General features: G+C 31.7%; 2 protein-coding genes across 8 annotated transcripts in view; both read right to left on the bottom strand.

The window, feature by feature from the left end:
- Positions 1–361: 361 nt before the first annotated feature.
- On the bottom strand, positions 362–11237 carry LOC141455645 (facilitated trehalose transporter Tret1-like). 7 transcript variants are annotated; one of them, XM_074130873.1, is made up of 4 exons: positions 11070–11237; positions 7816–8011; positions 3819–3987; positions 362–2874 (listed from the first exon to the last, which is right to left on the bottom strand). In XM_074130873.1, the coding sequence occupies exons 3-4, from the start codon at positions 3971–3973 to the stop codon at positions 1713–1715; spliced, it is 1317 nt and encodes a 438-aa protein (XP_073986974.1). In that variant the 5' UTR covers positions 3974–3987; positions 7816–8011; positions 11070–11237; the 3' UTR covers positions 362–1712. The 7 variants fall into 7 exon arrangements, with proteins under 7 accessions (XP_073986974.1, XP_073986971.1, XP_073986972.1 ...); XM_074130870.1 differs by lacking the exons at positions 7816–8011; positions 11070–11237 and adding exons at positions 4180–4411; positions 6218–6374; XM_074130871.1 differs by lacking the exons at positions 7816–8011; positions 11070–11237 and adding exons at positions 4180–4411; positions 4625–6173.
- Positions 11238–13902: 2665 nt separating this feature from the next.
- LOC141455647 (integral membrane protein 2B) overlaps positions 13903–21726 on the bottom strand; it is a 31241-nt gene continuing 23417 nt past the window's right edge. Inside the window, exons 7-8 of the mRNA XM_074130876.1 lie at positions 17993–18139; positions 13903–17098 (exon numbers count right to left, since the gene is read on the bottom strand). Coding sequence (XP_073986977.1) covers positions 16965–17098; positions 17993–18139 — 281 coding nt within the window. The 3' untranslated portion in view covers positions 13903–16964. The remainder of the gene's footprint in view (positions 17099–17992; positions 18140–21726) is intronic.

Here is a 21726-nt window from a genome sequence, read left to right as displayed (position 1 = left end):
GATAAATTATCCCTAATCTCTGTTCGTATAAAGCTAAAAAAAACCCAAACTTTGGTATTTGATTGATTGGATGAACAATAATCATATTTTTTGAGTCAAATGATTATTAAATTTCTCTTACTGTTGTGAAAAAATGTTTTTAAATTTTTTTTTTTTTGCGTTTATTTTTGCTACAATCAGCGCGTTAGCGCTATAAGTAACAGTGATAACAGGGTAACGACAAATAACAGAAGTATAAGAGTGGAGAAGTTACCCAGTGGTAACACTCCCAAATAATTAGATAGTTAGCCACTCTCTTCGCTGGAGAGGAGATCACGAGGCCACTGTCTCTTAAGGCGTCTTGTCCGGGTTGTCAGGAAGAGTTCTAGAAGAAAGATTTTTAGCTAGAGGATTTATATGAGATTGCAGGTTGAAGTGGAGTTTTCTGTATCTTGTTTTCAGCGACTTGTGTGACAAAAGGGATGTTAAGGTCAGTGTGTATAGTCAAGTTGGAGACATAAAATGGAGCGTTTACAATAGTTCGAAGAATTTTAGATTGTAGAGATTGAATCCTTTGAAGATTGGAGCGTTTGGTTGAACCCCACAGCTACTATTCCATACGCCCAAATGGGTTTTAAAATAGCTGTATAAATTAGTCTTTTGTTGTCCAGAGAGAGTTTTGATCTGTTGTCTAAGAGTCTTTTAAGTAGTCGATAGCGTCTGTTCAGTTCTGTTCTTTTAAGTCTAGTGTGGGGGTTTTAAAATTTAAAATTTTCACCCATAAATAAAAGTTTTGAAGTTCTCCCAAGGAACTAACAAGTAGTTACCAATTAAATTTCTCAAGAAGAAAAGTTTCCTTGAAAATTACTCCTATAATTTTCTTTTCAAGGAAGAATGTATGCTAGAAATAGATTAGTATAGATCTAGAAATAGAACTAAAATATATCTATTGAGACCCCTTCACTCATGAGGCCATTCATTCTGCAGAAACCTCAGAATAATGAGGAAACCACACACTCTGGTACTCTAGAGACTCTTCTAAGTTTAAAATACGTATATCCCTCACCTTAGGAATGCCTACTACCTAAGTTTGGGCACCCCAGGCTCCAGGCACCCCAATTTTCCTTGTACCTCTAGGCTTTCCGTGTTTCTGATAGCAAAGGCTATTTGGCCAATCTGAGTAATTCCGTTTTTTCACGCCAAAAAAGGTTTTTACCACCTGTTTCCTAAAATATAGAAGTTGGAAAGAAAGAAACAAAAAAAAATTGCTTGACACGAAATTCAGATGCCCTCGGCGATTTAAGTAACAAAAAGTCTAATCGATTTTTTCGTGAAGAAAAACACGTGAACATTTATTTTGAGATGTTTCTTACGATAAGTTATTCCGTCTCATTAACAACTAATTTGCTATTTTTCATAGTACAATACTACTAAGATCCAAATTCAAACGGAATAAAAAATTTGTCTTAAATTTTAACAGTTTCATTTTTAGATTTTTCTTCTATTAAAAGAATCACTATTCATTGTTTACATAAACAAAAAGTAGTTAAAAATATCTTATTAATCACAGTACTTGGGTAAAAAGCTACCATTATCAATGAAGGTTAATTTTTTGTTATTTTGATATAAACCTTTTTTTTTACTTAAATAAATATCGGTAATAAGGTAAGTACCTTGACATAAAAAATTGATGAATTACTTTTTTTCAAAGTCTTCTAAAATTAAAGTTAATTTTATACAGCTTCTATTAACGGTACATCAATTATTTTCTTAATATTATCATTAACCTCGGCTAAACTTTTATTAGCAGATTCTGGTATATATTTAATTGTCATGATAGCACCAATTAAAGATACTAGAGAAAATGTTAAAAAATTCATATAAACACCAAAAACTTCGATAAAAATGTGATAAAGTTTAAGATGGATAAAGGCAAATATTGCGGAAGTTATGCCGGTCACAGCACCTCCTATACAACGTGTATGAGTTGGAAAGAATTCAGCCTGTACAGTTTGTATTAATTGGCCAAAACCAATGTTCGATAGTATACAAAAACTAAGTACACCTAAGTATTTTATCCAAACAATGGTTTGTACATTAAACGATGTTTTCTCTTGTAGAAAAAAATATATAGCAATACATAGATTAGATATTGCAGCCCCAATTGTTGAATAGATTAACAAACGTCTGCGGCCAACAGTGTCCGCAAGAAATGAAGAGAAAAACGCACTAATACAAAGTACTGAACCCATGATAAGTGTAAATTGTTCAGGTTTAATTTGTTGATCACCATCAGATGCAAAAGTATCACTGGCAAACGCTATAATTGCAGTTAAACCAGACATATATCTTACAAATGCAACAATTTGCACAATATAAAATGCTCGCCTATCGCTACGAGTAGCAAATAAATCTACCCAACTACCTTTCTGTTTCATATCATTTAATACTGCTTTTTGAGTTACCGTAAATTCTTTACTTATATCCTCGCCAGATCTTAACCATTTCATTGCTGAAGCGGCTCTAGTATTATCGTTTACCATGAAATAATAATGCGGTGATTCAGGCATGAAAATAAAAGTAATGAAAAATACTAGCGGTATTATTGCCAAATACATTATATAGTACTGATAGGAACTATAATGTCCTGTAGCATAAGTGTACAGTGTACCCAGAAACCACATAACGGAAAAATTTGCTCCAAGACATCCTCTAATTTTAGAGCTGGATATCTCCGCAGTGTACATAGGAGCTACAGAGAACACAACTCCAAGTATAACGCCTTGAATACTTCGTACAATATACAGATAGATCAATCCTCTTGTAAACACTGCCAATGCCCAAGATATGAGGCATAAAGGTCCAATTAACAAAAGTACGGTTCTTCTACCCCATCTAAAACGCCAAAAAGAAAAAGAAAAATCATTTAATCTTTCAAAAAAATTGATATTTAAATATGAATAAGTTTAGGCAGAAAAAAAGCTTACAATTCATTAAATCTCAGCCTTCTCAAAAGTTTCATAGTATAATACAAGTGTGTTGGATGATTTTTTCCCCCAACAGGTGGATTGGCAGAGGAGCACCCGTAGCCTGGCCACCACATTCACCCGATCTGACCCCCTTAGATTTTTTTCTTTGGAGTTGTTTTAAAGGATGAGGTGTACACCACTCTACCAAGATCTAGAGAAGGCCTTAAGGATAGGAACCTGCAGGTGGATAACTTCAGAAGTTATTGAACGAGCAGTATACCGCATGGTTCCTGCTTGCAAGGGAAGATGAGGAGCAGGAACCGCACTAGGTGGTATTTTCTTCTTCCCGGCAAGATACTTTTACCGTCACCATAGGTCAAGAAGTCTCGCATACGGGGTACATTAACATGATGTGATGGTTGCTTTTATTTGATGATGAAACAAATTTATCCTGATTCTCCCACAACCATTACATTACACTACATTTTTTTAAATCTTCAATTATTATTATTTTTGTTCTTCCCGTCACAAATAACATTTTTGTTTGCAGCTACAGGACCACCCAAAACCTCTAACGAATAAGATAAAATTGTAATTTTTATCTGAGATATCTCAACAAAAATATTAGGGATATCGAAACAATGTTTTATGTAGTTTTCATAATCATTGCAAAACCAGTAGTCCTTAAGAAGCCCCGACCAGTTTTTTGGCCGTAACTCCGCCAGAAATGAAGAAAATTTGAAAACTAGACCAAAAAAAAAAATACATATTTTTCTTCATGGGTTTTTCAAGGCTTTTCTAAAAACTTATTAGCGATTGGTGCGTTTTAAATAGATAACCCTGAATAAAAAAAAAAAAGAAGTTCTTTACCTATCAGCTAGTAAACTACATGGTACAACAAATACCACGTCACTAAATTCAACTGATGATGCTAACCACGAAATATCAGATGTTGTAGCATTTACTTCGGTCTTCAACCATTGAGTGAGCGGTTCCATCCAAGCAAAACTGGAAGCAGCACACATCACGCATAAGTTACCTATAAAAGAAAATTAAAAATTAAAAAAAAAAATATCTCTACTTCTAAGACATTTGGTTGGATAAGAACTAGATTTTTCTGTTTACTAGGTTTCTTTACAGGGCGCGGAAATCATCTTCTTAACCCAAAGAAACGTATGGCCAGAATTAGCCAGGAAACGGCTTCTCATAATATCCTGTATGATTGCATTACCATTGTCATCATGTGAGATGGCGTTATAAGATATTTAGCTCTCTGCGGCCACAGAAGATCATACACCAACAATAACTCGAGTGGAAGATCCTTGAGCTTTGTAAGAAGGAGGGAAATTTACTTATTACGGCCATTCAAGGGTTCATGCTATAAGTCTTCAGCCACAATAGTACGTGGTAAACTACATCATCAGTATAATGAACATGCCAAATTATTAGACTGCCAAGAATTACTGCAATCAAAAATTACAAAATGAGACTTGTGTTTTGGTGTCGCGAAATAAATAATTACATTTTGAAAACACGTTTGAACGTTCAAAATATTCACATACTGATTGATAAGTTACATGTTACAACACAGCACTATAAAACTCTATTAATAACTGGATTATGAATTAAGAGGAGAAATATGTTATAATGGGACCGTTATTTATTCTGTAATTTACCGTTATCAAGAGTATAAATATAAACTTTAGCAATCCTTCAGAAGTGTACATCATTTTTGGAGGGAAGTAGCAAGTAATTGGGACAAAATAAATTTGCCCGAAAAAAAGTCCAAGAAAAACTGTTCTTATTTAAATTTAATATTTAAATTTTATTTTATTTTATGAATTTAATCTTAATATTTAAATTAAATGTGTGGTTTCTATTATTGAACAAATTTCAATCAATTGACTTGAGTTTTGAGGGGTTTGAGTTTCTCTTTAGACAGGCTTGATTTCGCTTATAGCTTAGTCTAAATTTGAAGGAACTTAAATCCTTTCACTTGAATAAAGTAAATGTTTACAGATTTTTTTTTTTTTTAATTTTAGGGGACCGTAGGAAAGTTGATCAAAAAATTATTATCAATCAGCCCCCCCCAATAGATGGTCTTAAATTTAAAAAAAAATGGTGTGATCACTCATACTAAATTCTCTAAGTACAATTTTGGAATCGTTGATAGAAACTAACATTTTATTAATACACCTCAAAATGTCTAATAATTTTTCAGAAAAAGAAAAAAACTTCTGATACAAAATACGAAGTTTAGGGGAAATTTAAAAAACATTTCCAAAAGAAAAATCTCAGAAACGTGAAAATCCACTCAGCAATTTGGTACTTCCAGGAGTTTTGGTATTTTCTTCGAACTTGTATTTTGAATTTAATTAATACAATTTAACCGCTCCTAATAATATAAGATAATCGGAGCCGTACATTTTATTGAAATTGGTGAAGTAGTATTTTGGAGGGAATAATAAGCCACTTCCCTAACGATAGTCCGCCTAATCGAATTAATCTTCAAAAATTTATCGAAAAGAAAAAGTTATGGACCAAACTCTAAAGCTAAGAGAATAGAGAAAATCTCAAATCAGTAAAATGCTACTGACTTAAAATGGTAAAATGGTTGTGGAACATTTTGCAACAAAATTAACCATCTTTCTTTATAATATGTAGGGCTCAAAACCAAACTTTATATCCAAATGGTCCATTAGAGAAAATAGTCTTATTCAATCCTCTCACCCAGAAGTGTCCATAATGGAATTCTCCTGGGAAACCACCATGAGTAGAATTTTTGTTTAAAGAAAACCCAAGGAGCCATTTGAGAGAACGTTTTTTTTAAAAAAACAAAAATTAATTGCCTAAAACAGTGATAATTCCAGTTGAAGGATATTAATCGCTAGATGGCAGTCAGGTCATCCTTGATAGGGTCCAAATCCAAATATAAAGTCCCCCAGCTTTCTATAGTGTTTTTATTTCTTTGAGATATTTTGTTCACATCCCCGCAGACCATTTTCTAAAAAGCACTTTTTCGAACTCAGGAGACCTCAAAACGAATACTTCCGGCGGAAACGCCAACTCGAAAATTCGTCACGATCGCAATATGTACTTTTCTTAAAAATTAAGAGAAAATAAATAAATTTAAAAAAACTTATCATGCATTTAAGACGGGTGGTGCAAAACAAAGTCTTTACATTTTTAAATGTTGACAGTAAATCGTGTTTTACTTTCAATTTTTTGACAGATTAAAATGTTTACAAAAAAAAAACCAGTACACTCACAAGATATTGTTGCTAAAAGTTGACGGATGAATGCTTTATTATAAATATTAATATCTAAACAACAAAAATAATTTAATTTGCACATTTTTTTTCATAGATGAACTATTTGACGTAAATGTAAACTAACAAAAAGAAAACTGCAATGTTCCTTATCATGTGAAACACGCGTGCAGACTGAAAAAAAAAATTTCTCGCTTGGTCAATTTATATGGCGTTCTTATCTGCATATATATATATATATATATATATATATATATATATATATATATGTATATAAGCTGTGCGTACGTGAGTTAAAGAGAAATAAGCAGAGTTTTAACAAAAATGCTTATCTTTCATTTCTCTGTAACAAACGTTTTCAAAAATGGTTTATTCTTTATAGATTTATATTTTATGAAATGTATATTAAGATTTTGTTTTAGAAACTTGATCTACACGTGAATATTGGCATAAATATAAGCTACTTTGTTTAAACAAACATACACACTTTGATCAGGACCATAAACCGTTTACTAATAAACGTAATTAATGCGTAAATTGGAAAAATTTTGAAATAAATTGTTGGAATAATTTTCAGATAAAACGTGAAAAACTCCAAAACCGGAAAATATTGTTATTGTTTAAAACATTAATATTAGAAGAGACAATAGAACGAAAGCGGAAAATAAAAAAATGGGACGTCTACGTCTTTTCATTTTTGATACAACACGGACTTTATTCTAAATTTATTCAAATTATTCTCAGATAAAAATTGTTATAATATTGTTGTAACGCAATGATTTCCTTTGCATTCGCGTGAGGCTATTAGCAACTTGCTGATAGCAAGAATGGCTTGAGTGGAGGAGCCATACATCGATGACACTCTAGGTTGAGGAGTTCATCGAGGATACCTCTTGGCCTCTTCGTTTTTTCTTTTCATGGTGTACTGAAGAACATCTTGAATTGTCCCACATTTTTTCTGCCTAACAAAATTACAAAAATTTTTGCAAAAAATTTCACTTATAAACGAAGATATGCCCTATATATTAAAGAAAATTTGGGGAAAATTGCAAAAAGTTGGGTGTTTTACGTTTCGCTTTTTCTTGCATTTTTTAATATTACTAGCCAGTTTTAATACAATATGATCCTATATTCTTAAATCATTGAATTTTTCGCTATCATTATTATAGATGCTAGGGCCTAAAAAATGTCAGAGGCCTGTACTTTCAAAGGCACTTATCCCCCCACCAGAATTCAAAAGAAAGCTCTCACAATGTCCTAATCAATCTGCTGATCTCAGGGCAATGTCTAAGAATATCACTGACTATTTACTGACCGAGATTCTTCCTTAATATCTGGCCATTATCAATATATATTAGACCCAGGCTTAAGGAAGCGAAGATACTATTTTAAAATAATGTTACGCAGTTTTCCGCAACCCGTTTTCACAACTCCTGCAGATGGTACTGGTCTCCCCTAAGATGTCCTGCCACAGTACCATGATGCCCAATCATGACCACCAATAGAACTCTTAAATGTTTCTCGCCCAGGTCCAACAAGTACCTGTGTCCGGAATAATATAAATATTAAAATTCTTTACCTCACGACATTCTTTTTACCTCCGTCCAGAGCCACTCCAATTCCCTCATCCTCCACTTCCAGATATCATCGTCACTAAAAAGTTTCAAGATGGCCAAGACAGGTTCAATTCTACTGAATAATGTATTAAACGTTGTTCCTTGCAAGTTTATCAGCTTTTTCTTTGCAGTCAATCTTTGTACACCGAGCGATCCAGAAGAGTCAAACCATCCTTCCCTGGACAAGAACATAACAAGTTGTTAGGCAGAGATTTCTGTGTATTTGATCGTTTCGTGAGCATTTGTTTAGATTTGCTATAAGAGAGCTGTGTTTTACTAGATTTTCTTAGAACGCTTTGAAATTTGTTGTATTTGTATTTTGTGAAGGTCAATTTATTGTCCAAGGTTTGAACCAATGAAGGATGTATCAATTAGTGTTAAACAATTTAGACTGAAAAATTCTAAAGGTCTCTTAAAGACCTTACGATAAAAACATTTTATTCTTTTTTTTCTTTCCATGTTTTGTTGACCTCAAAACTATATTTTACGCGAAAACTCAATTTTGAAAATTTGGCGTTCTTATAAAGTACAGGTTGTTATACAAAAGACCAAAAAATATTATCAACAACAAATATTTACTTAAGTCCTTGAGAGATAAAGAAGCCGAAATCAAATGAATTACCTTTTATGGTAGATTTAGTTTTTAAGACAGTCACTAGTCACTATCAACCACTATCAACTAGAAAATGTATTCACGATTAGTGTTACTTGCGTGGTTTTTGTAATATAGAAAAATCTAAACACTATACGATATTCATTTCCTCAGTTTACACATTTAAATTTCTTGGAAATTAGAATTTGAACGAAAAAACTGTTGACTTCTATATCGCAGATGTTACTTTATAAAGCAATGTTAAAGAGGGCGCGATAACTTGCCCAGGACCGCACGAAAATCAATATTCTGAGCAAATGTTTCAAAAATTGATAGAAAAAAAGTATGAAAATAAAACCGTTTAGCTTCTTTTTCAAAGTTAACAGAAAACCCTAAAAAGCCGTTCTGAACAGTTGTACTTCTAATGGACTTTCTATTCTTAATTTTGGATAGATCTTAGTCTCAGGCACAATTATTAGAATCTTACAATATACCAAAATGATATTTTAAAAGAGTGATTAATTCGCATCCCCTAAGAATGCCGCTTGAATATATTTTCTCTGAAGAACAAGTTAGAAATAAAAGTAATGGACCTATTGGTGTGCAGTGTTTAGCAAGGCCTAGAAAAGATCCGGCGTAGTTCTCACGGTACCTTAATCCCTTTGTGCCTTGTAAGTGTGGTTATCAAAGTATGGGTTCGCAATTAGTGCATGGAAACCTAGAGGCAGGAGAATAAGTTTATTAGCTACACGCCTGGACCTACTCCAGCAATTAGGATAATAGTACGGTCTTTTCTCCAAGAAATTGAAAAGAGAATAGCGTCAGCTAATAGATGTTATTACGGACTTACCAAACATTTTAGTTCCAGACTAATTTCACAAAAAAACCAAGGCTACTCTATAAAAAACTTTAGTTCAGCCAATAATAACTTATGGTTCAGAATGCTGGACACTCAAAAAAGAGGACGAGCAAAAAATTGTCATTTTTCAAAAAAAAATTTAAGGCGGATTTACGGACCAGTTCAAGTTAATGGTGAATGGAGAAGGAGATATAATCAAGAGCTCCATGATAAATTTGAAGATACTACAGCGCAGTGCAAGTAATCCGCATTAATAGGCTCTGATAGGTGGGACATGTTCTGAGGATGGAAGACGGCAGAATGCCGGAGAAAGTTTTGAATCATCGTGTCATCGGTACCAGAAAGGTTGGACGCCCGAAGGCTCTCGATGGATGGACTAAGTTGGAAGGGATGCAACCAGGCTGGGCGCGTGGAATTGGCGGTCTAAGGCTTTGGATAGGGACAATTAGGAGGTCAATGCCCCGACCCGGGCTGTAGCACGAGGGAAGTAAGTAAGTAAATACGGTCTTTTTTCTGGACATTTTAGATTGAATAAATTATAATATACATTGCTTGGACCTGGCAGTTAAACAGCTGTGTAAGTTCTGTCAGGAAGAAGAACAATTAGCACTGCAAATACAGAGTCAGTGTAAAGCGATAGTTTAGCTCGTAGTTCAAGCTCTTCGAATCAGAAAAAAAAATCCACACCTCCATACTTTGCCATACAGTCAAAAGAATTCTAAAACCAGAGAAACAAACAGAAGAACTTGAGTATGTGCTCTAATTGGCGGACCAATTATTTAGAACCAACTCGGGGACGTTGTCTTTCCGGCCAATCCTCTAGATCTAAATTCCCTTTCTATGCATGTTTTAAAGAAAATCATCAGAACAAAAAAAAAAAAAAATCTCGCTGAAAATTGAAAAATGGTTTCAGCGATTTTTGACTAATCTCGTGAGCCCAGATTGAATCAATTTTAAACTCCGCGATTATCAGTTTTTACGTTAGCTAACCATAAATTTACGTATTAACATTTTAAAAAACCACTTTTTTGTCTTTAAGAAAACTGAAAACGTGTTTTATTTCGGGCAAAACTTTAAATTGTAAATCGATGAAATAAAAGTGGTCATTTAATTTTAATTAGATTTTAAAAAAAGTTTTAATTAGAATAAACGTTAACTTCATTAAAAAATAGATTTCTCATAATATAGAATTTATTATAGAAACTACGTAATTCCAAAATAATTTAAATTGTTTTTCTTAAGCGAATATCACAAAAAAGAATAGAAAGACACCTTGAGAATAAGTAAAAACTAAGAATAATAAAAAAGAGATAAAAATTTATTATTTTCATTAATAAAAAATTTTAATTTGCTTTTTGAGATTAAATGATAACTGTATTATGCAATGTTAAGTATTAAAACTGCATTAAAATTAATTCCACTATATGTACATTGCCATTTATTTATAAATTGATATTAAATATCAATAAAATTATTATTTTTTCTTATTCTGACAAATGATTGTGAATAATTATACAGATAAATTATTATGAACTTGAAAAATTTATGTTCTGATGTTTTCTGAGTAAGAAAAGAAATATTTTTGTTGCTTGAACTGGGTGCATTGTTCGCGGTTTACACGTTCTTAAATCTCTCCTCAAGAAAATTTAGTACCACAATAAGTTACTATGAAATTAATTTTACAACGAATTTGTGAACTTGGGGTCATTATTTTCAAAAATATTTAGACACTTTCTGAAATAGTAAGGTCACTTATCTTTAAAAGATTTTAAGCATATTACTTACTTTCATCCTCCTTCCTCCTTTCTCCAGTTATGTCCTGGTGCTTTAACGTAGTCCCTAGAGGTCCCATCACAGACTTGGGGCTTCCAGGAAGCTATCTACCCCATAGACTTTTTATTTCTTAGATGACCATAATAGAACCGTCCATTCTTCTTTGAACGGTTTTACTCTTCCTTGTTTCCATCAGCCTTGAACTACAGGAACAATAATAAATAAAAATCAAACAAAGACTAATAAATTACCTAAATTATGTCTTACACTTTGCAGTTAAAAGTTTTGAACACCTTCCACAAATGGGTAAGGTATACACTTACTACCCATTAGGGTAGTAGAAATGAAAGACACTGAATGAAAGAATTATCTACATGAAGAACCATTGTTCTCCGAGAACCGTAAGATACTGTTTTTAAGAGAAACTCCGCCATCTCAAATAAAAACATCAATACAACAAAAATTATTTTGTGGCTAAAAAAAAAAATTAAAAAGTGTTTAGCGAAACGTAATTTTTCTGTACCCTATTTTCTTTATTCAAATCTCCAAGGTTTTAACTCAAAAGTACTTCTCCACACATGGAATTGTTGCAATAAATTTATATCTTCCTAAAATTATAGTTCGTAAATCTATACTTTCAGGAATAATAGTAGTAGAAAGCTTACAACTTACCCATTCCTTGAACTCAAATACAAAAACAAATGTTAATTTTTCTAATGTTTTTTTTTCAAGACAAGAGAAATTCGTTGAACCAAATTGTTAGTAATCCACAAAACTGAAAAAATTATTCGAAGATTTGTGTAAGGAATTTTTCTTCAAACGTGAAATTATACCAACACATACTGATATAACACAACACAAACTTGACATTAAACCAACTTAACAGTAAGTGATTTGGATCGAACTCAATACATACTGATTATATAATGTTATTGCAATAATTACTCTTATCAATTAACAGGAATTAATAAATTAATTTCATTAAATTCCCAAAACAATTAATTGATAAATAAATGAAGTTCATTTTCGTTAGTCGTTAATTTTTCTACGTCCCTTAAATATTAAAAAAAAAAAAAACTAAGTTAATACTTCTTAGTTTAAAAACTCCAAGTCGTAGTAATTTTTGAGATTATTTTCATTCATTTATTTATTAAAATATCAGTTGAATATCTTTTATACCTTTGTACCTAAATGATGTCTTGTACTTTGCAATCAAAACTTTCAGCACCTTCACAAATGGGTAGCATCTTCACAAATGGGTAAGGTATTTACTTTCTTCCCTAATTCTAGATGAAGATCCAATGTTCTCTCGAGTACTGTTTTCGAAAGAAACCCCGCCAGCTCAGAAAAAAAAAAAGCACTAGACACAGTAAATCAACAATTTCGGTTGGTTTATTTAGCCCACCAAAAGATCAGATACTTTTTTGTTTCAATTTTTTAGTTTAAATTTCTTTCTTTTTTCAGCGATGCTGTGCCCTACGAGGGTCGTTTGAAAAGTCCGTGCAAAGTCAGAGAGATAGCACCACTGGCGCGTATCGAGGTTATGTTTAGTTAGTAGCATCTCTTGGAAGAACACACACCAAATTTCAGCCAGATCGGTCTATTTCTTTGTGTTTGGCATTCGTTTGAATCGAGGAAGTCGAGTGATTTTCAAAAAAATGGACGAAAAAGAATTTCGTGTGTTGATTAAACACTACTTTATGAAAGGCAAAACGCCTCAGGAGACTAAAGAGAAGCTTGATAAACATTATGGTGACTCTGCACATTCGATTACAACAGTTTATTAGTGGTTTCAAAATTTTCGGAGTGGCCATATGGGCGCACAAGTGACGCTGAACGTTCTGGACGAACTGTTGAGGTTACTACTCCAGAAATCATTGATAAAATCCATGATATGGTGATGGATGACAGAAGAGTGAAGGTGCGTGAGATTGCTAGTGCTGTTCGCATCTCTAATGAACGGGTACATAATATTTTGCATCAACATTTGGACCATGACAAAGCTATCCGCAAGATGGGTGCCGCGATTGCTCACGCTTGACCAAAAACGAAATCGTGTGAAGTGTTGTGCAAGGACGGTTTGCAGCTGTTCCAGAAGAATCCGCAGGACTTTAAGCGTCGTTTCGTCACTGTGGATGAAACATGGATACATCACTACCACTCCTGAGACCAAAGAACAATCTAAACAATGGGTTACCAAGGGGGGAATCTGCGCCAAAAAAGGCGAAAACCGTTCCTTCGGCCGGAAAGATTATGGCGACTGTCTTTTGGGATTCGCAAGGAATAATCCTCATCGACTATCTGGAAAAGGGTAAAACTATTACAGGTGCATATTATTCATCGTTATTGGACCGTTTGAAAAACCGAGCTGCAAGAAAAACGCCCACGATTGGCCCACAAAAAAAGTCCTTTTCCATCACGACAACGCACCAGCTCACACCTCAGTAGTTGTGGTCGCAAAATTAATGGAAATAGGGTTCCAACTCGTTTCACATCCCCCCCTATTCTCCAGACTTGGCTCCCTCGGACTACTATTCCCCAATATGAAGAAATGGCTGGCGGGAAAAAAGATTTTATTCAAACGAGGAGGTGATTGCAGAAACGAATGGCTATTTTTCAGACTTGGACAAATCCTATTATTCGGAAGGGATCAACAAACTAGAGCAGCGTTGGACGAAGTGTATAAGCCTAAAAGGAGACTATGTTGAAAAATAAAAAAGGTTTACCCCAAAAAATTAGGTAGTTTTTATTTTTGCACGGACTTTTCAAACGACCCTCGTATTTCAAAAAATTTGACTTGCTCGTAATACTGGGAGTAAGAGAAAGTTACAAATACTAATGATAATTTAAGTCAGAAAACCTTTTATTTAAAAATTCATCAACAACAGAAAAAGAAAAATAAGTATTTGAAATTTACAACACTTCCCTTCCCTTTCTACTTACAATTATAAAATGTTTTTTACTTTAAAACAATATAAATCGGACCATAAAGATAATAAACAAATGCTTATAATCCTAACAAAAAATAATTATAATAATAATTTATAAATCTACACAATTTAAAACATGCAGTTACAGAATTTATAATAAAGACTTATACGCCATCATTAATTTATTAATTTTTCGTTTATAGATTCTTAAATTTATAAGAGATCGAGATACTTGTGATGTTAATTATTAAAAGATAAACAAGAAATTAATTTTACAAAATTCTTGTAACAAATTTAGGGGTTAATTAATTATTTAAGAATAATTAAAAGAAATATTCTGCAAATAATTTGAAATAAAAAAGAATCAAGTAAATTTGTAAATGGAATGATCTTCTTTTAAATTTGATATGTTTTTTCTTAAATTATTTTTAGACTTGAAACACCCCGACACGGAGCATTATTTTTTGCATTTTTTTAAATGTAATTTTGTAAATAAGTTAATGTAATTTAAATGTAATTAATGTAAAATAAATAAATGTAATTAAGTTTGAAGATATTAGCACCAGAAAAAAAATCAGTTCTTCATTTACGAAATTTCGATAATTTTTTGGCAATTCTTCTTTTAAGATCTACAAAAATTTTTAAATGGTGAATTGATTTAAAAAATTTGATGGTACATAATCGAGGACTACAAGAATTAATTTTATTAAATTTTTTTTTTAAAACTTGCGACAACTTTGTAAAGTATCTCTATAAAGATTTTAATAAATGAAAGCACCCGATCAACCACCATAATTTTAAGTTCAAAGTAGAACAACTTACCATTCAATTATAAATGTTATTTAACTCTTCATTCAATATTTTCATTCAACATTGGTGACGAATTTAAAAAAGATAAGGAATAAATATTGTACTGAGACTATTTTGGAAATAAAAATTACAGTATGCACTTATACTTTGCAAAATAGTTCCCTTGGGATGCCAGTCTAACATGTTGTTCTCACTCTTCATAACATTCTAGTACTCGTAATGTAAAATCTGGAATCTCCTTTAGTTGATTTTGATTATGTTTTCTATCGTTTTAAATTGGCGATCACTGAAAAGAAAAAAATGTTTATCTCGGGAAAAGGGAGAACTTAAGGGGACTTAGTTCTTATGTGCATAAAAAGGCTCCAGAGACTATAGGAAGTCTTTTTGTGTTCCTTTTCAAACATTAGTATCTCTTTCTCTCTCACACACCCCCTCTTTCTCTCCCACACACAAACGCACTCTGTGGCAAAAGAAAAAAAGATGAGCAAAGTTCAAAGCTGTTGAGCAAGTTCTTGAGCAAGGGTGAAGTTCTTGAAGGGTTGCGCGGACTTCTAGTTACTTGAGTGAGGCCAACCAACGTGAATATTCCTGGATACTTTTATCAAGAACCATTGCGCACCTAGTTCTTAACACAGTATCCTCAGCAGTTAATGAATTTTCGCCGAGAAAAAAAAGTTCCATCTGGCTCCTTATTCACTTGGAAGTCCTATAATTATTTACTTAAATACAAGATTAAAAGAATATCTTATAGGTCGCCATTTTGTAACAACAGATTATTGTAAAAATGCTGTAACCGTTAAAGGAAATTCCAGCATCAGTTTAAGAATGGGAACAACATCTTTGCAAGGTTTTGTGGCTTCATAAGTGTATTTATTTGAAGAAGATAAGTGCAAAAGTAAAGTAGTGTTGTATAGAATGAATTTTGACTGAATTACTAACTGAATTACATTTTGACTTTTTATTTTTGGCTGTAAGTTTTAAAAGAAAAGAAATTTTAAAAAAGTTTTTTATAAAGCCCTGCTTCTTTTAAAGCCAGACTGTGTGCTCCGATTACCTTTTTAAGTATATGCATTGAATGAACTTAAAAGAGAAAACAAAATGAATGGTCCAGACATCTGAAAAAAGCTCAATCCTCCAACTACCTTCGATGTTCACACTTCAGTACCAAAAACACAATCTCACAGGTCTTACAATAGTAATTATCAATGGTTTCGAACTCAAGAAGTCATACATCAGCTCGTTACTAGTATTAGTCAGTGAACCAATGGTACATCTCTTTATTTTGTTTTATTTTTTTTTTCAAAAACAACATTATCAAATCAAACTTTTCAAGATGACGAACTATTTTAACAATTTAAAAAATAGCAAGAGAAAAAAAGGAGCTATATTTTTGCTTTGATTAGTTTAGTTTTAAGTAAATTATAATTTATCTAAAACAAAATCACAATTTCCGACTGATCTAAGAAAAAAGAATATTAGTATCATAAAAAGAAAAAAATTACAAACATTTTTAAGTGTGGTGAATTACAAAAACTAATGCATTATTTACAAAAAAAAAAAAATCTTTATTAGAAATAGATTAAAAAACTAAATAATTTAAAAAAAAAAAGTAACTCTGAACCATTTAGATAAGTAATAACTCAAAGAATATCACAAAAAAGAATTTGACGTATAAAAATAAGAACAGATGTTTAAAAAGTCCTTATTTAAAGGGAATGACCTAAACAACATTTAAAAGTTGACTGAAAAATTTTTTTTTTAGATTATATTTCAAAATACACATAAAATTTTGTTTATACTGTATTACAATTATTAATTTTGCTTTTTTTAAATACATAGATATTAAAATACAATGTAAAACTTGTTTAATATTCTCTCTATTATTAATGTGCTAATTTTTGTTTTGTTTTTTTAATTTTTAATTAATATAACTAAAAATGAACTTTGATAAGAGACAGTGGGTGAAAAGATTTAGGAAAATGCTTTTTTCTACTCGTTCGTTGCATGAACTTGTAACACCTAGAAATGTATGCAACTAACCAAGAAATAAGACTAATTTATTTTCATTTATATATATATATTTATTTTATTCTTTATATTATGTGTATCTCAATTCATTATCAATATTGAATAGATGATTAACATTTACACACAAAATAAGATTAAATTATTTTGCCATAGCAATTGGCATTTCTTGTGCCTGTTCTTCTAAATCGGCATAATTCACGATATGAAATAATTGAGTATTTTGTCCAGCAAATTCAATAAATTGTATTTCTGGTTCTGCGCTTCTTTTATATACTGAAAGAAAGGAGAGAAAAATTTAGAATTAATTTAATGGAAGACGTGGATTAGATTCGCAATTGATTAATAATATCAATGATTTTCTTCATCAATACGAGCAGTGTTTGTTTTTACAGAATGAAAGAAAACAAACACTTTAAAAAATACAAAATTATTTAAATTCAAGAAATAATTTGTTTTTTACCGCTTACCAGCGAATATTAACACAGAAAGAAAGGGAAAAGTAAAAAAGCTAGGTATGGAATTCCTTCTTCTTCTTTTTTTTTATCGATACGTGATCGATTGTAACAAATTGTTAACTCTAGCTAAGAAGCGTGATTCTAGTAAAATTACTTTAAATTAGGCTATAAGAGGAATTCTACTAAGCCTTCTTATCTGGTTACTAATACCTGAAGTTGAGAAAAAACTTTTTTTATTCTGACTAGGTCGTACAAGTCTCACAAAACTGGTTATGTGGAACTAGGGTTACAGAGAAAGGTTGTGACTATGACAAATAGCCGAATAGGGCTCTGGAAATCTTAACAGTTTGGGGAATTTAGTGTCCTGAACAACCTCTTTTAGTATGCATGCTGAAAAGGTCAGTCAGATAATGAACGTAAAACCAAATGGAATACACAAAAATGCTTAAGTACTCTCACGCGGAGATCTGGAATCCTAAGCTATTTCAATATGGCTTTTGCCTGGTACACAGAATGTAGATATGATGAATGTTGTTAGGCCTGGAGGAATATAATTAAGAAGACGACCGAAACTAAGAAGGTCGTAGTTGGAGAAATAGTATGGATGGGATATAGTAGTGAGGCTAGAATATCAGCTAACTCTATTAGGAGGCCAAGGCAAATTTGCCATCTTTATTACTAATACACTTTGATAATGAAATTCTTTACTTACCACCATTAACATATTTTTCAAGTTTATAAATTGGATAATTATTGCATTCACGGGGTATTATCAGGCCCAAACCATCTCTGTCCTTGATTGCTGGAGTTATAACTCTCATTGTTTCACGCACTAAGTCTGTATTCACATCATAAACCCCTAAAAAAAATGTTTTTTCCAGATCAATAATTTTAATTTTAAAAACGTAACTTTGAATTTAACTTTTGCAACATACTAAAAAACCAAATAAAAAATGCGCTGAAGCAAAACAAATCTTACAATTTAAAATCGTAGAAATACCCATAAATTTAAACTACATTATATTAAGATCTTGCGCCTCGACGAATAAAATCAGCAATTTTACTAATTTTAACATTGTTGATCTAACCACATTTTAAAATTAGTTACCCACTAAATTCTATTAGCATTACCTTAATCTCTTTATTTCCATCCTTGAGATTTGGTATTCTTGAAATACTTTTTTTTTAAGAGAGGATGCTTAAGTTTCTAATGGACGAGAAGATGTCCAATGCCAAGGTATTCTTATAAATGGACAAAGAATGAGGCAGAGTAGGGCAAAAATTTAATCAATTAAAAACAATTGAATTAAACCGAAATTTAATTTTAATCATGATCAAAAAATAATACATTTTTCAAAAATGAAATACATAAATTGCGCTCACGCTGGCGAGATATCATTAATAATAATGGCAATTATAGTATTTAATAAAGTTTATTGGTAAGAAAAATTTGTATTTTGTTTTATTCCAAAAACGGACACAACTTTCCGGTAGACCGTATAATAAGTCTAGTGAGTGGTAAACATGGTTAAATGTGCTTGTAAGGTAGCCCTGAATAAGTCTAGTGAGTCGCCAACATGGTTAAATGTTAGTGCAAGGTGGTCCCATCTAAGTCTAGTGAGTGGTAAACATGGTTAAATGTGAGTGTAAGGTGATCCTATATACGTCTAGAGCAGTGGTTCATAACCGCGAATATGGTCCAAGTGTTCCGCGAAATTTCAATTTTAAATGTATTGAAATTTAGAAACTAAGGAAAGATACGAAAACAAAAAATTTGTCCCATTTTTTTTTAATTTCAATTTAATTTTAAGTTCTTGCTAAATACCGAATTTCAAATTATTTAATGTTAGTGTTCCGCGAGAAAAATATATACATATAATTGTGTTCCGCGGTCTATGAAAAGGTTAAGAACCACTGATATAAAGGGTTGAAAATTTTTTGGGTCATGAAATTCTGTAAAATTATGGCCGTTTTATATCTCCCACTGTGAACCACGTATTGGAATGGAATCTTATTCTCTTATACACTTTGTTTTTCTCAATTATAAACTATAGTTATATTGTGCACAGATCTAAAATAGTAGAAAATATAAAGGGTTAAAAATTTTTTGGGTCATGAAATTCTGTAAAATTATGGCCGTTCTATATCTCCCACTGTGAACCACGTATTGGAATGGAATCTTATTCTCTTATACACTTTGTTTTTCTCAATTATAAACTATAGTTATATTGTGCACAGATCTAAAATGGTAGAAAATATAAAGGGTTGCAAATTTTTTGGGTCATGAAATTCTGTAAAATTATGGCCGTTCTATATCTCCCACTGTGAACCACGTATTGGTATGGAATTTTGTTCTCTTATACACTTTCGTTTTTCTCAATTATAAACTATAGTTATATTGTGCACAGATCTAAAAAGGTAGAAAATATAAAAGGTTGAAAATTTTTTGGGTCATGAAATTGTGTAAAATTAGGGCCGTTCTAAATCCCTCACTGTAAACCACGTATTGGTATGGAATTTTGTTCTCTTGTACACTTTGTTTTACTCTATTATAAACTATAGTTATATTGTTTATAAACTATAGTTATATTGTGCACAGATCTAAAAAGGTAGAAAATATAAAGGGTTGAAAATTTTTTGGGTCATGAAATTCTGTGAAATTATGGCCGTTTTATATCTCCCACTGTGAACCACGTATTGGTATGGAATTTAGTTCTCTTATACAATTTGTTTTTCACAATTATAAACTATAGTTATTTTGTGCACAGATCTAAAATGGTAGAAAATATAAAGGGTTGAAAATTTTTTGGGTCATGAAATTCTGTAAAATTATGGCCGTTCTATATCTTCCACTGTGAACCACGTATTGGAATGGAATCTTATTCTCTTATACACTTTGTTTTTCTCAATTATAAACTATAGTTATATTGTGCACAGATCTAAAATGGTAGAAAATATAAAGGGTTGAAAATTTTTTGGGTCATGAAATTCTGTAAAATTATGGCCGTTCTATATCTCCCACTGTGAACCACGTATTGGTATGGAATTTTGTTCTCTTATACACTTTCGTTTTTCTCAATTATAAACTATAGTTATATTGTGCACAGATCTAAAAAGGTAGAAAATATAAAAGGTTGAAAATTTTTTGGGTCATGAAATTGTGTAAAATTAGGGCCGTTCTAAATCCCTCACTGTAAACCACGTATTGGTATGGAATTTTGTTCTCTTGTACACTTTGTTTTACTCTATTATAAACTATAGTTATATTGTTTATAAACTATAGTTATATTGTGCACAGATCTAAAAAGGTAGAAAATATAAAGGGTTGAAAATTTTTTGGGTCATGAAATTCTGTGAAATTATGGCCGTTTTATATCTCCCACTGTGAACCACGTATTGGTATGGAATTTAGTTCTCTTATACAATTTGTTTTTCACAATTATAAACTATAGTTATTTTGTGCACAGATCTAAAATGGTAGAAAATATAAAGGGTTGAAAATTTTTTGGGTCATGAAATTCTGTAAAATTATGGCCGTTCTATATCTCCCACTGTGAACCACGTATTGGTATGGAATTTTGTTTTCTTATACACTTTCGTTTTTCTCAATTATAAACTATAGTTATATTGTGCACAGATCTAAAAAGGTAGAAAATATAAAGGGTTGAAAATTTTTTGGGTCATGAAATTCTGTGAAATTATGGCCGTTTTATATCTCCCACTGTGAACCACGTATTGGTATGGAATTTAGTTCTCTTATACAATTTGTTTTTCACAATTATAAACTATAGTTATTTTGTGCACAGATCTAAAATGGTAGAAAATATAAAGGGTTGAAAATTTTTTGGGTCATGAAATTCTGTGAAATTATGGCCGTTTTATATCTCCCACTGTGAACCACGTATTGGTATGGAATTTAGTTCTCTTATACAATTTGTTTTTCACAATTATAAACTATAGTTATTTTGTGCACAGATCTAAAATGGTAGAAAATATAAAGGGTTGAAAATTTTTTGGGTCATGAAATTCTGTAAAATTATGGCCGTTCTATATCTCCCACTGTGAACCACGTATTGGTATGGAATTTTGTTTTCTTATACACTTTCGTTTTTCTCAATTATAAACTATAGTTATATTGTGCACAGATCTAAAAAGGTAGAAAATATAAAGGGTTGAAAATTTTTTGGGTCATGAAATTCTGTAAAATTATGGCCGTTCTATATCTCCCACTGTGAACCACGTATTGGTATGGAATTTAGTTCTCTTATACAATTTGTTTTTCACAATTATAAACTATAGTTATTTTGTGCACAGATCTAAAATGGTAGAAAATATAAAGGGTTGAAAATTTTTTGGGTCATGAAATTCTGTAAAATTATGGCCGTTCTATATCTCCCACTGTGAACCACGTATTGGAATGGAATCTTATTCTCTTATACACTTTGT

The sequence above is a fragment of the Rhodnius prolixus genome, unplaced genomic scaffold (assembly GCF_049639745.1).
Source record: "Rhodnius prolixus isolate KJV_2025 unplaced genomic scaffold, Rpr scaffold_4, whole genome shotgun sequence".
Taxonomy (NCBI): Eukaryota; Metazoa; Arthropoda; class Insecta; order Hemiptera; family Reduviidae; genus Rhodnius; species Rhodnius prolixus.
Note: the sequence above shows the minus strand (reverse complement) of the source record. Positions and strands in the feature narration are given on the sequence as shown.